This window comes from Heteronotia binoei, chromosome 15, assembly GCF_032191835.1.
Source record: "Heteronotia binoei isolate CCM8104 ecotype False Entrance Well chromosome 15, APGP_CSIRO_Hbin_v1, whole genome shotgun sequence".
NCBI classification, from domain to species: Eukaryota; Metazoa; Chordata; class Lepidosauria; order Squamata; family Gekkonidae; genus Heteronotia; species Heteronotia binoei.
In genome coordinates this window covers 52532607-52546944 of record NC_083237.1, presented here as the reverse complement: position 1 = coordinate 52546944, position 14338 = coordinate 52532607, and the positions used below count along the sequence as shown (strand labels likewise).

Below are 14338 nucleotides of genomic sequence, written 5' to 3'. Positions count from 1 at the left end.
AATTCAATCCCGGCAGAAGCTGGGTTCAGGTAGCCAGCTCAAGGTTGACTCAGCCTTCCATCCTTCCGAGGACGGTAAAATGAGTACCCAGCTTCTGGGGGAAAGCGTAGATGACTGGGGAAGGCAGTAGCAAACCACCCTGTAAAAAAGTCTGCCATGAAAACGTCATGATGTGACATCACTCCAGAGTCGGAAATGACTGGTGCTTGCACAGGGGACTACCTTTACCTTTTTAAAGCATCTCTCGACTCCCACAAAAACTTACTTTTGCCATACTAGTTGTTCTACCATAGCACCTACCCTTCTTGTATACTTTAATGTAAAGATGTATTTTTTAAAGAGCTGTATCAGCAGGTTCTGCGCTGAGCCATTTTTGAAGAAGAAGAAGAAGAAGAAGAAGATATTGGATTTATATCCCGCCTTCCACTCCGAAGAGTCTCAGAGCGGCTCACAATCTCCTTTACCTTCCTCCCCCACAACAGACACTCTGTGAGGTGGGTGGGGCTGGAGAGGGCTCTCACAGCAGCTGCCCCTTCAAGGACAACCTCTGCCAGAGCTATGGCTGACCCAAGGCCATGCTAGCAGGTGCAAGTGGAGGAGTGGGGAATCAAACCCGGTTCTCCCAGATAAGAGTCTGCACACTTAACCACTACACCAAACTGGCTCTCACACCAAACTGGCTCTTTCAGAGCCATGTATTTCAGACCCCTGGTCAAAGGTAAACGCAAGGAGCTTGATTCAGATGTGTAAATCACATAACATACATGTGCACGATTCATTTGCTGTACTAAAATGATGAAGGGAGCTTTGACTCTCAGGAAAACTTGGAATACCCTTGAAAACTTGTCGGTCTCTAAGGTGCTGCCCTGGACTTTTTTTTTTCCAGTTTTTTGCATATGTTTATTTATATCCTGCTTCTCGAGAGCCAGTTTGGTGTAGTGGTTAAGTGTGCAGACTGGGAAAACTGGGTTTGATTCCCCGCTCCTCCACATGCACCTGCTGGAGTGACCGTGCCATAACTCTCTCAGAGTTATCAAAGAATTCAGGCTTTCACGGCTGGTAACATCATTAGGGTTTGTAGAATCTTTCAGGATCAAGTGCCGTGTTCTACTGGAGAAAGTTTTCCTTCCAGACGTTTCGTTCTCAGCTGCGGAGAACATCCTCAGTGGCGTTGCAGCTCTCTCAGAGTTGTTCCTCTCAAGAGCAGTTCTCTCAGAGCTCTCTCAGCCCCATTCACCTCATAGGGTTTCTGTTGTATCAATGCAACAAACCTGTAAGGTGGGCCAGGCTGAGAGTTTCTGGCAAGTCCAAGGTCACCGACCGAGTTCCTCTTGTGGAAGGAGAGATTCAAATCCTGGTTACCCAGTCAGTTCAGTTCTTCATTATTATGGTCATTTGACCAGACCAATAATCAGCTGTACAGTTTACACAATAAACAGCAGTTATACAATAAAACATAATCTAAGAAAATGTAAACCTGGTTACAATATAGTTTGCATGGACTAAGTATCAACATATTGTATTTGGCTACTTGGTGCATTATCCTAGGGTTCTCATCCCATAAAAGATAATCAAGCTTAGCTTTTTCAGTAAAACTGAGAGTCTTATCCAATAATGGAGCGATAATCTCCTCAAAAGCCACCTTATAATATGGGCAGCTAAAAAACAAATGCTCTATGGACTTGAGCTCTTTTAATGAACATGTGCACAGCCTTTCACAATAAGGGATTTTTTTTAATATCTGCCTTCCAATACTGCAGAAGGAAGGTTAGAACTCCTTGCTGAACTGTATGCCCTTTTGAAACTACTTACTTTCAGTGAAGTCAGGAAGGCTGCAGGCTTGTCAGTGAGGCTGCCCAGGGTTTGATCTACTGATCTGTTTTTAAGGCGTTACATTTCAAAATGTAAATTTGGATCCAAATAGATTAAATAAACAACAATCCTGACTCTTTGGGACAGATAGAAAAATCACTAGATATTGATTCAGAAGATTATTACCAGAAATTAGCCCAGAAATATTTTACCTTTTAAAAATATTTTATGTATTGTTATCATTCTGGATTTTAGGAAAACGGAGAATCACTGCTTCCTAGAAAACTGTAGAAATTCCAAGATGTACATACTCTAATCCAGTTTCAGTCCATGTATTTTAAAACACACATACGCACACATATTAGAATATCAAATCTTCTACTCAAAACAAAGTGTCCTGTATACCATAATAGTAATGACAATGACTGGCCAAAACATGACAAAAAAATCTGAAATGCAGTAAAAGGGAGGAAAGGCAAGTCACGAAATAATCCTGATTTGCTGTCTGTGTGCGGTAAAGGAGTGTGTGTGCTTCCCTCCCACGCAAATCTTTGATGTGAGCTTACAGCATAGGCCTTCAATTAATACCATCCTTACACTCTCCCTCCCTTTGGCATCGCTTTTTTTTTGGGGGGGGGGGGGACTAGCAGCCCAGATACTCTTAAAAGGTGTGTGCGTATCAACCCTACGAATGCAGTCCCTTGGGGATTTCGTGTTTGCAACTCATATGTGTGTGCAGGGGTTTTTTTGTAATAGGAACTCCTTTGCATAGTAGGCCACACACCCACCTGATGTAGCGAATCCTCCTGGAGCTTACAGTAGGCCCTGTATTAAGAGCCCTGTAAGCTCTTGGAGGATTGGCTGCACCAGGGGGTGTGGCCTAATATTTATTTATTTATTTGGAATTTATTTATATAATATGCAAAGGAGTTCCTGCTACCAAAAAAGCCCTGTTATATCCGAGGAGGGGAAGAGCATGCCTATATCCTCGTTCAGACCCTCTGCTCTCCTCGAAGGAAAACTTCATGCTGGCCTGTACCTGCATGGCGCATCCACATCACCTCTGATGCTCACCTGGTACACGACCAAATCTCTACATTCCTCTTCCATCAGTGATTATGATGATGATGATATCGGATTTATATCCCACCCTCCACTCCAAATCTCAGAGTGGCTCACAATCTCCTTTACCTTCCTCCCCCATGACAGACACCCTGTGAGGTGGGTGGGGCTGGAGAGGGCTCTCACAGCAGCTGCCCTTTCAAGGACAACCTCTGCCAGAGCTATGGCTGACCCAAGGCCATGCCAGCAGGTGCAAGTGGAGGAGTGGGGAATTAAACCTGGTTCTCCCAGATAAGAGTCTGCACACTTCACCACTACACCAAACCGACTCAAAGTGGTTGACTTGGTTGCACACCAGACTTTCATCATCCCTGACCCTCCACCGGAGCGAACGAGGACAGCTGCCGTCTCCCATTTCTTCACTTACAGATTTTTCTTTAACGTGCCAAACTAGCAGCATGGAAAGCTGCTATGCTTGCACACCTCCAGGGAGCCAGATCTCAAGTCGTAGCAACCTGTGGGAGTAACAGAAGGCTTGCGCATATACACATGCGGCTGCGACGTTTGACACGCCGGCTTGGGGAGCATGTGGTTCCCCATGGCAATAGGCAACTCATTAAGCTCTTTTTCTTCTGCGCCAAAGGATTCTGCTCTTTCCACGCTTGAAGTTGGTGGGTGGGGTAAAGATACGTGCCTGTGAAATGACCCACAAAGTACTAGAAAACTGAAGGGCAATGAAGAAAACTGACTCCAGGCGATTCTTTTCGATAGCCGGTTTAGCTGTGCTCTGGAATTGTCTGATGCGCTTAAACTATAGTTTTTAAACAGGTAGTTTCTTTCTGTCCATCTGATCTGTCTTTTTCCTCCCTCCTCCCACTCCCTTCCCTCCTTTCTTCTTTATCTAGTCCATTAGGGTGTTGGTGCTCCTGAGCTGCAGCGGCTTCTCTTTCTGCCCTGCACTGACTCTTTCCTCTCCCCACTTCTGCTTTGTCCTTCCAGCTGCAAAACCAGGAGACCGTAAAGACGATGCTGCGGCGGACAGAGACTGAGATCAGCGTCCGGGTGATGGACACTATGCGGAAGCAGGAGGACCCCTTGCATCGCCAGCGCACCCTGGTGGAGGAGGAGCGCCTACGCTACCTCAACGAGGAAGAGCTCATCACTCAGCAGTTAAAGTGAGTTCTCAGTGGTCATACGGAATCTCCAAAGCTGGCTTTGCCCCCTTGGAAGCCAATTGGAGTTTGACTTGTTCAGCGTAGAGAAAATTAAGCTGGGAGTAACACAGAAAAAGCAGAAGTACTGTTGAGGTTGAAGAAAATCGATAGCTAAATCTTGCTTAGCTGGAAATTGTTTTTTAAAAGTTCTAGTAGAAATAGGGTTGCCAGATCCAATCCAAGAAATATCTGGGGACTTTGGGGGTGGAGCCAGGAGACTTTGGGGTGGAGCCAGGAGACATTGGGGGTGGAGCCAAGATCAAGGCTGTGACAAGCATGATTGAACTCCAAAGGGAGTTCTGGCCATCACATTTAAAGGGACGGCACACCTTTTCAATTCCTTCCTTCCATAGGAAATCATGAAGGATAGGGGCACCTTCTTTTGGGGCTCATAGAATTGGACCCCCTGCTCCAATCCTTTTGAAACTTGGAGTGTCTTTTGAGGAGAGGCATTGGATGCTATGCTGCAAATTTGGTGCCTCCACCTTAAAAAACAGCCCCAGATACTTAATGCGGTGCCCTCCCCTGGCCCACACCCTAGGCCAGGGGTGTCAAACATGCAGTTCGGGGCTGAATCAGGCCCCTGGAGAGCTCCTATCAGGCCCCGGAGCAACTGGCTGTCATCTGCTTCCTTCTCCCTATATCTTGCTTTGCAAAGCTTGCTCAATTGCATAGGAACTACAGAGCAAAACCTCTGTTTTCTCCATTGGCTGAGGTTCCTCCCTTGGGGAGGAAGGGGAGAGAAATAGCTTGCTTTGCCAGGCTCTCTCAATTGCACAGCAGAGCGACTGATCCAAGTCTCTCTTCCTTCTATTGGCTGAGGCTCCCCACCACAGTCCCCTGGGGAAGGAAGGAAAGAGCCAGACCTTCATTTGCCCAGTTTCCTGGATCCCATGGGAGAAATACAAAGAAAGCATCTTTAAAACCCATGAGTGCTAATTGTTTTTAAACATAAAAACAATTTAAAACAATTTAAAACAATCGCATGTGCTACTATCATAATTTCAGGCAGCGATTTAAATTCTGGTGGTTAGCTATACTCAGAGGTCTCAGGATCGCCACAGCACTGTGAAGTAGGCCATTGGTGGTGTTCTTATGGGCCAGTCCCATTGCTGCAGATGTTACCATTCATGTAAATGCCTGGTGGAAGAGTGCCGTTTTGCAGGCCCTGCGGAACTGTAAGAGCTCTCACAGGGCCCTAACCTCCACTGGCAACTCATTCCACTAGCTAGGGGCAGCCACAGAAAAGGCCCTGGCTCTCGTTGTTTTGAGCTTCGCTTCTCTGATTCTGGGAACTGTCAACAGGATTTGAGACCCTGACCGAAATGCTCGCTGGGGCATGTGCAGGGAAAGGCGATCCCTAAGGTATGCAGGACCCTGGCCATATAGGGCTTTCAAGGTAATAGCCAGCACATTGAAGCGAATCTGGTACATTATCGGTAGCCAGTGCAGCGCTTTCAGCACAGGCTGAATGTGTTCCCGTAAAGGAACTTCCATAAGCAGCCTGGCTGCAGCATTCTGCAGTAGCTGGAGTCGCTGGATTTGGGAGAAGGGCAGCCCCATGTAGAGAGTGTTACAGTATTCCAGTCTCGAGGTGACCTTAGCATGGATCACTGTTGCCAAGTCGTCGCGTTCGAGAAAGGGGACCAACTGCCTTGCCATCTGCAGATGGTAAAAGGCTGACCTGGCAGTGGCAGCTACTTGGACCTCCATTGTTAAAGAAGGATCCAAGAGCACCCCTAAGCTTTTAACCTTGGGCGCCAGCATGAGCTGTGCTCCATCGAAGGTCGGTAAATGGACCTCTGGTCCCAAACCGCGGCGACTCAGATACAGGACCTCCGTCTTTGTCGGATTTAATTTCAGTCCACTCAGCCTGAGCCACCCCGCCACAGCTTGCAATGCTGCGGACAGATCTTCTAGGGTGGAGTCAGACTGGCCGCCCATCAGCAGATAGAGCTGAGTGTCATCTGCATACTGGTGACAACCCAGCCCATACCTTTGGGCAATCTGGGCAAGGTGGCGCATGTAGATGTTGAATAACATTGGAGAGAGAACCGCTTCCTGTGGCACACCACAAATAAGTGGGTGTTGTTGGGATAGTTCATCTCCTAGCTCCACCCTCTGTCCCTGACCCTGGAGAAAGGAGGAGAGCCACTTCAAGGCCAACCCCTGGATCCCAGCGTCGGCGAGGCGACAGGTCAGTAGCTGATGGTCGACCGTGTCGAAAGCCACCAACAGGTCTAACAGTATCAGCACTGCCAAGCCCCCACTATCCAGATGCCTCTGGAGGTCATCTGTGAGGGCAGCCAGAACAGTCTCCGTCTCGTGACCCGGACGAAAACCGGATTAATGTGGATTAAGCACAGAAGCATCGTCCAGAAAACTCTGAAGCTGCACTGCCACCACCCTTTCAATAATCTTGCCTAAAAACGACAAGTTAGACACCGGCCGGTAATTTGCCAATTCAGCCGGGTCTAGAGATGGCTTTTTTAGGAGGGGGTGAACCACGGCCTCTTTAAGAGGCTGAGGGAAGGTTCCTTCAAGAAGGGATCTGTTGACAATTTCCCTTAGAGGAACCTGTAGCTCCTCTCGGCGGGCTTTCATTAGCCAAGAGGGGCATGGGACCAACCTACATGTGGTTGGGCACACAGTGGAGAGAATTCTGTCAACTTCCTCCAGGCTGAGTGGAGTGAAAGAATCCAAAACTTGACTAGAAGATGTGAACAGAGCCTAAAGTTCATTTACTGTTTCCAGAGTGGCAGGGAGGTCACAGTGTTTGTCTGTGCTCTTTATAAAATTTATATCTCTGCTATCTGATCTTAAAAAGGTACACACGTGGCCCAGCCCGACATGGCTCAGTCCAACCTGACATGGCCTGGCCCAACAAGGTCTCATTTATGTCAGATCCGGCCCTCATAAGAAATGAGTTCGACACCCCTGCCCTAGGCAGCCACATAGGACTGCCTAGTGGACAGGCCGCCTCTGCTTGGAGGTTGGCAACCCTATCTGGAAAGGCTCTGGCTGTCTCCTGCCTTCCCTGACAGTAGAGGGGAGAAACAGGGCCTGCCCTGGCAGAGGAGGAAGGGAAGGAGAAAGAGAGCTCACCTTGCCATCCTGATGGGCAGGCTGCCCCCCACTTCTCTGTGGTTCACCCCCATCTGCAGGGGCAGCAGCTGCCACTGGCTCCCATGAAGTGAGGGCTTCCAACTTGGGATGGTGGCTCATGTCTGCCTCGTGCAGGGTGGGGCTGGTACATCTTCACCCAAAGGGTAACAGACATGTGGAGTTCACTGCTGCAGGACATAGTGGAGGCTGCAAGCACGGGCAGCTTCAAGAGAGGATTGGATAAACATATGGAGCAGAAGTCCAGCAGTGGCTATTAGCCACAAAGTACAGATGGAACACTCTGTCTGGGGCAGTGATGCTCGGTGTTCTTGGTGCTTTGGGGGCAACAGTAGGAGGGCTTCAGGAGTTCTGGCCCTGCTGGTGGACCTTCTGATGGCACCTGGGTTTGGGATGGATGGATGGATAAGATAGATAGATTTTTTTGAGCTGGAACGCACAGGAACCTGCTGGCTTAGGGGGTGACCATTCCTGCTGGCTTAGGGGGTGTGGCCTAATATGCAAATGAGTTCTCACTGGGCTTTTCCCACAAAACAATGGTGCAAAACAATGGTGATGTAGGGTGTGTGGCCTAATATGCAGAGAGAGAGATCTAAATTGGTTCCATGCTTACTTACTAATTAAGTTCCCAGTAGAGAATTTTCGATGTCTGCCACAGATTTGAGCCCTTTGCTAATTAATTCTAAGATCTCATCTTTGTACTTCCTGATGTTTTTTTCAGATGCCTTCCTCTGGCATTTCAGGCTGCAATCCTAAACCACGGAAATATGAGTAGGCATGCCTAGGATTGCACTGCCCAGGAAGTCTTCTAGCCTTTCACTGTTGTTTAACCATGCTGGCAACCTTTTTGAAATACCCTTTTACCCCCTAATCTGTAGAACACATGTTGTTAGATCCTACCTACATTGTAGAGCTTTTAAATAACTATCAAGCTTCCTGATGGGATTTGCGCTCCTCTTAGCAGTACTTTTCAGCTTCTGTTCAACTAATCCCCTAATTTTGTAAAAGAAATCTTCATTTTTTAAAGAAATTAAATGTAGCTATGGTAGACTCTCTGGGCAATTTCCCACACATAGCAGATTCTGGGCACGGCGTAGGATTAAAGTCAAGAGCTGCCTCTCTTCGCATCCGTTCAATGACTGAACTGTTCCCTAGCACAATAATTTTATTGTATCTAAAAATGTTGCCTTCTGGTCATGAGTCAAATTTACATTTTTCCGGTCGATTTCAAAGCGACTGAAGCCAACTATTTTTTCCCCCACTGGGTCTATTTTTAGTAGCCTCCCAAGTAGCCTCCCAGCACCTGAAGAGCTCAAGCCAAGTTTTTGTTATGATGTAGAATAATTGTTTGTCTCCCTTATACAAACAAAGAGCCAGCGTGTGTGTTTGAAACATGGGTGTCCTGCTCTTCCATCCTGTGAAGATCCACAGTGTAGCTTTAATCAAGGTGAACAATATACCACAGTATTAAAAGCGACAATAAAAAAAAATAGCAAAAGGAATCAGCAGCATGCAAAGGAGGATGAAAGAAGAACAGCACCAGGTAGACTAAAATGACCACAAGAATAAACAGTTGGATGCCACCAGACCAAAAACAGTGGGTTGAGTCCAGTGGTACTATTCTGCTTCTAATGGAGAAGTCTTCCCTGGTGAAAGGGGCCCAGCTGCGTTAGAAGAAGAGGGGGCTGCCAGTGGATTACTCCTTGCAGTCAGGGAAGGTGACTTGCATCTGCAAAAAGATCTGCCATTAGTGGAACAGAACCTTTGGATTCAATCCAGTGCAGTCAACAAAAAATCAGATAAAGAACCAAAATTTAAACTGCAGAAGCCCTTTGGTAAAGAGGGTGTGGCAGGTCTCTCTTAGAAGAGTAGACTTTGGATGGATGGATGATGATGGATGGATGGATGGATGATAGATGGCCGGATGATGATAGATGGCCGGATGATAGATGGCCGATAGATAGATAGATAGATAGATAGATAGATAGATAGATAGATAGATAGATAGATAGATAGATAGATAGATAATTCATTTGGGGTTAGATAGATAGATAGATAGATAGATAGATAGATAGATAGATAGATAGATAGATAGATAGATAGATAGATAGACAGACAGACAGACAGACAGACAGACAGACAGATAGATAATTCATTTGGGGTTAGTAATACCTCACACTATTTCTTTTTGAGATGCGTAGTTCAATACTGATTCCGCATTTGCACAGACAGTTTGCAGCCACAGTTCTTCCCAAGATGGTTAAGCCAATGGGCATGAGGGCCTAAATGTGTAGTGGATTGTGGTCATACTATTCCTATCCTTCCTGGTCGGGGGAAGCTTACTAGGCTGTGTGTGGTGCTCAAGTTGACTCGTTTAGCAGAAGTGTTCTGGTTTGGCTGAAGGGAGGAGATACAGCAGGAAGGCTCATGTGAGACAGAGTTGGGGGGAGGAGGCAGTGGTCTTGACACAAGATGAGGAACTCCATAGCTGTTGTGTTTCCTTCCCCGCCTATATTCTTCAGAAGGAAGGACGGCATCCCCCCATCCCCTGGCCTCACCTCCTTTCCCCTCTCTCTGATCTCTTATGCCATCATGTCTCTGCAGTGACCTGGAAAAAGCTGTGGAGAAGATACAGAAAGACTTCAGCCACAATCACCGCCTTATCTCTCCACAAGAGCTGGAGGAGAAGTCCTTGGTGCTTAAACAGCTGGGAGACACCTTGACAGAACTGAAGGGTGAGTGAGAAGGTGCCAGAAAGGCTCAGATGACTGTGGCTGGGAATTTCTCTTGGGCTGTTCCAAGGGTGGTCCTGATATGGATGGGTCAGGCTAGCTAAGGTTGGCTAGCCTGGGCCAGTTTAGTGTAGTGGCGAATTGCACAGGCTCTTACCTGGGAAAAGTGGGTTTGGTTCCTCACTTCTACATTTGCAACTGCTGGAATGGCTTTGGGTCAGCTATAGCTCTTGCAGGGCTGTCCTTGAAAGGTCAGCTTCTGTGAGAGCTCTCTCAGCCCTCTCCTACCTCACAGAGTGTCTGCTGTGGGGCAGGAAGGTAGAGGAGATTGTAGGCCGCTCTGAGATTCAGAGTGAAGGTTGGGGTATAAATCCAGTATTTTCTTCATCATCTACTTGAGTGGGAGACCTCCAAGGAAGTCCAGCTACACAGAAGAAGGCAGTGGCCAACCACCTCTGAACGTCTCTTGCCTTGAAAACCCTACAAGGTTATCATCAATTAAGAACATAAGAACATAAGAGAAGCCATGTTGGATCAGGCCAATGGCCCATCCAGTCCAACACTCTGTGTCACACAGTGGCAAAAAATTTTATATATACACACACACTGTGGCTAATAGCCACTGATGGACCTGTGCTCCATATTTTTATCTAAACCCCTCTTGAAGGTGGCTATACTTGTGGCTGCCACCACCTCCTGTGGCAGTGAATTGGCTATGACTTGATGACAATTTTTTTTAAAAAAAATGGCTGAGGAATTCAGTAATCGGCATTGAATTGGAGTTTCTGAGAATTATAGCTTTCATCTTTTTAAAAAGAATTTTTTTAGAATTCAAGATCGTTCCAGGAAATATGAATGCAATTACACCCACTTACCCCTTATAGGAATTTTGTTTCTGTTAAGCAAGTTGTAAGGAGTGCCGTAAAAGGAATGCTCCAGATACAGGAAATGTTGACCGGCTGACTTTTTAATTCCAGCCAACAGTTATTCCACTTCCAATCGCTTGATTTGACTCTGTCGACCCAACCACACTTAAGGGGAGTTCATGCTATGTGTATTCCCACTTCAGTATATACTGTTATGATTTTGTGTGAACAAAGCAATGCGCATATCTAATTTGGGTACATAGAATTTCTGAGGGTATACATTCGTGGATAATCAAAGTGGAGAGACCCAGTTTGGTGTAGTGGTTAAGTGCACAGACTCTTATCTGGGAGAACCAGGTTTGATTCCCCACTCCTCCACTTGCACCTTCTGGAATGGCCTTGGGTTGGCCATAGCTCTTGCAGGAAGTTAACCTTGAAAGGGCAGCTGCTGTGAGAGTCCTCTCAGCCCCACCAACCTCACAGGGTGTCTGTTTGGGGGAGGGGGGGAAGATATAGGAGATTGTAAGCCACTCTGAGTCTCTGATTCAGAGAGAAGGGCAGTCGTCTTCTTTTTAAGATCACAGCCGCATTAATGCCATTTTCCTTGCCTCAGCCCCCCATGGCTGCTCTTCCCCACCACCACCAGCAGAGGGCCACACCGTAGAGATCCATAGTGAAAAGGACTAGAGAATGCTTTCCCGCATTCTCATTCTCACAGTTGGTTTGTTCCTGTTGCTTGTGGGGAGGGGTTCTGCTCTGTATTCATTTTGCTCCCTCTGGTGGTCAATTGGCTATTGCATCAACTGGCATAAACATCTGCCATTTAAATCTACAAGGAGGCATGCTGAACATAAAGCAAGGTAATATTGAATAGACACTAGAGAAAGAAGTCCCCCTGCCTGAGATGTGCTGGACATAAAGTGATGTAGTATTGAATACACCACTAGAGAGAGCAACCCCCCTCCATGAGATATGCTAGACAGACATAAAGTGATGTAATATTGAACAGACCACTAGAGGGAGTAAATCCCCTTTCTGAAGCAGTGGGAACACACAAGCACAAAAATGAGAATGCAGAAATGCCCTTTTAAAAATATAATGGAGAGCCTTTGCTACTTAGAAGCATCCATCATTTAATTGCACTGACTGTGAGCATGAACAGGAGGCTAAAAGTGTATTAATTAGTCCATATTAATATGCACCACTGATGGTGTGTGTGCTTGAAGGGAAGTTCACCAGATCTGTGTTTGGGAAGGGATTTCTCTATCATTGATTTGCTGCAATCTCAGTTTGGGAGGTCGGTGGGTTTCCAGGTGTGTCCCCATGCTACGAGAGTAAATGTCACTGGTTCTTGACATAACAGTTTCTGACATTTTCTCTCTGAGACTCGTGCAGTGTTAAGACTTGCTGATAAATGTCAACATTCACCAAGTTTGTGACATTTAACACAAGGAGCTGCAAGGCAAGCCAGCAGTCCAAAAGGGCAGATCATTCAAAAATTTTAAAAGCAACAGAGGAAAAACCAGTGTAGACGTATCCCAAGGTCCTAACAAAAGCTTGTACTTTCCAAGTTTGGCTCTGAAAGCAGCAGCTCCTGAGGACTGATGTTTTACGTCTCCTGTGTGCTGTGGTGTGTTTCCTGTGTAAGTTTGCACTGGTTCTAAATCAAGGGTGAGGCCATTTTGATCAAGCTCTCAGTGTAGCACCCTTCTCCCCACTGCCTTTCCCCCAAAATCCTTCTTCCAGATTGGTTTTGGTTCAGAGCAGGGCTTTTTTTTTTTGTAGCAGGAAATCCTTTGCATATTAGGCCACACACCTGTTGTAGCCAATCCTCCAAGAGCTTATAGGAGGCTCTGTAATAACAGCCCTGTAAACTCTTGGAGGATTGGCTACATCAGGGGTGTGTGGCCTAATATGCAAAGGAGTTCCTGCTACCAAAAAAAAGGCCCTGGTTCAGAGTAATTATTAAATTCACAAACGCATAGCTCTGGGATCTCCAGCTGGTTTCTTCTGGGCGCCATGGCTCCTGCCAACACCTTTTCTGGTTCCCCCAAAGTGTCTTTATAAAGTGGGTGAAGCTTTGCCCAACAAGGCTTCTGATTGGCTTTTGGAGATTCGACTGGCTATGCAGATCTTTAGAAAGTTCTTTCAGCAGCAACTGCCACCACAACACCAAGATTGTGACTGGGACTGAAGGCAAGCTGCGGCTCCACCTCCCGCAGCAACCATTTCACGGCAGCCATTTTGTGGCTGCGCCCACCATGCTGTGACAAAAGACGTGCCCACAGGCTCAGAAACATTGGGGACATAATAACTTTTCTCCTTTACTCTGCAATTAATGCAGAGCACATCAAGGCTTACTTTCTTTGGGGGCACCAGACTGGGGAGGGGGGAGGATGCTATGGTGGGTGTCTGCCCACTGGGAGCATGCAGTTTCTCCTTGGAGACCAAGTAACAGCAACGGCCACAGGAGGCCCTGGTACCTCACTCACCTAAGCCCTCCCATCCCGCCTGCCTGCTTCCCTTCTCAGCTCCGAGCCTTCCTTTCCCCCAGGTGAAAGCCTTCCTCGGGCCTGCTCTGACCCCCGTGCCTCTCCCTCCCCTCTCTGCCTGCCCCTGGCATTGCAGCTAATTTCCCCAGCCTGCAGAGCAAAATGCGCGTGGTCCTCCGCGTGGAAGTCGAGGCAGTGAAGTTCCTCAAGGAAGAGCCCCACCGGCTGGACGGCCTGTTCAAGCGCTGCAAGTCAGCCACTGATACCCTGGCCCAAGTTCGCAGGTGAGTGACCCCTTTCCAGAGACAAAACCCTGCCCCCCTGAGTGGGGCCGGAGTGACAGGGAGATTAGTCCCTGTCACTCCAAGAGATGCTCGGCATTTCCCTCCAGGAGGTCTCTCAGGCGTGCTTGCAAATATAGGGTTGCCAGGCCCCCCCTTGGCCACTGTCAGGGATGGGAATGGAAGGCCGGCAGATCCAAGTTGGGGAACTCCTGGAGATTGGGAGATGGAACCTGGGGAGGACAGTGCCCAAAAGTCCACCCTCCAAAGAATCCATTTTCTCCAAGGGAGCTGATCTCTGCAGTCTGGAGATAAGCTGTAATTCTGGGGGGGTCCCCAGGTCTTACTTGGAGGCTGGCATCCCTGTGATGGAAACATTTTAAAAATTAGTTGCATCCATGTCCCCAGCTGCCTCCAAGGAGTTCAGGAGCTATATGTGGGATTCTCAGGCAGGGCCTCCTTCCCCTTTTCCAGGAACTGGTTTGAACCACATCTTCACTTTCCAAGATGGCGTCTTCAAACTGTTCTCTGGGAAACACGACAGCAGTGTTTGTTTAAGGCCTGCTTCCTGATGCCAAAAGGCCACTCTCGCTGACCAGGGTTTTGCCACCATCAGTGCTCCTGATGGTGTTGCAGCCTTATTTGCTGTTTCCAAAAAGTTACAGCAGCTTCTTTTGCCCTCACTGACCTCCAGGCCCAGCTGTTGCGGTTTTCAGCGCTGCTGGTAGGCTGGCCGTTCGTCCAACTGACGTTACT

The 14338-nt window shown here is 47.5% G+C and overlaps 1 protein-coding gene across 8 annotated transcripts in view; it reads left to right on the top strand.

Annotated features, from left to right (window-relative positions):
• SRCIN1 (SRC kinase signaling inhibitor 1) overlaps nucleotides 1-14338 on the top strand; it is a 468342-nt gene that overhangs the window by 408884 nt on the left and 45120 nt on the right. For all 8 annotated transcript variants that reach the window (XM_060256106.1, XM_060256101.1, XM_060256100.1 and 5 more), the window contains 3 exons: nucleotides 3874-4049; nucleotides 9816-9946; nucleotides 13438-13585. In XM_060256106.1, the coding sequence (XP_060112089.1) occupies nucleotides 3874-4049; nucleotides 9816-9946; nucleotides 13438-13585 (455 nt within the window). The remainder of the gene's footprint in view (nucleotides 1-3873; nucleotides 4050-9815; nucleotides 9947-13437; nucleotides 13586-14338) is intronic.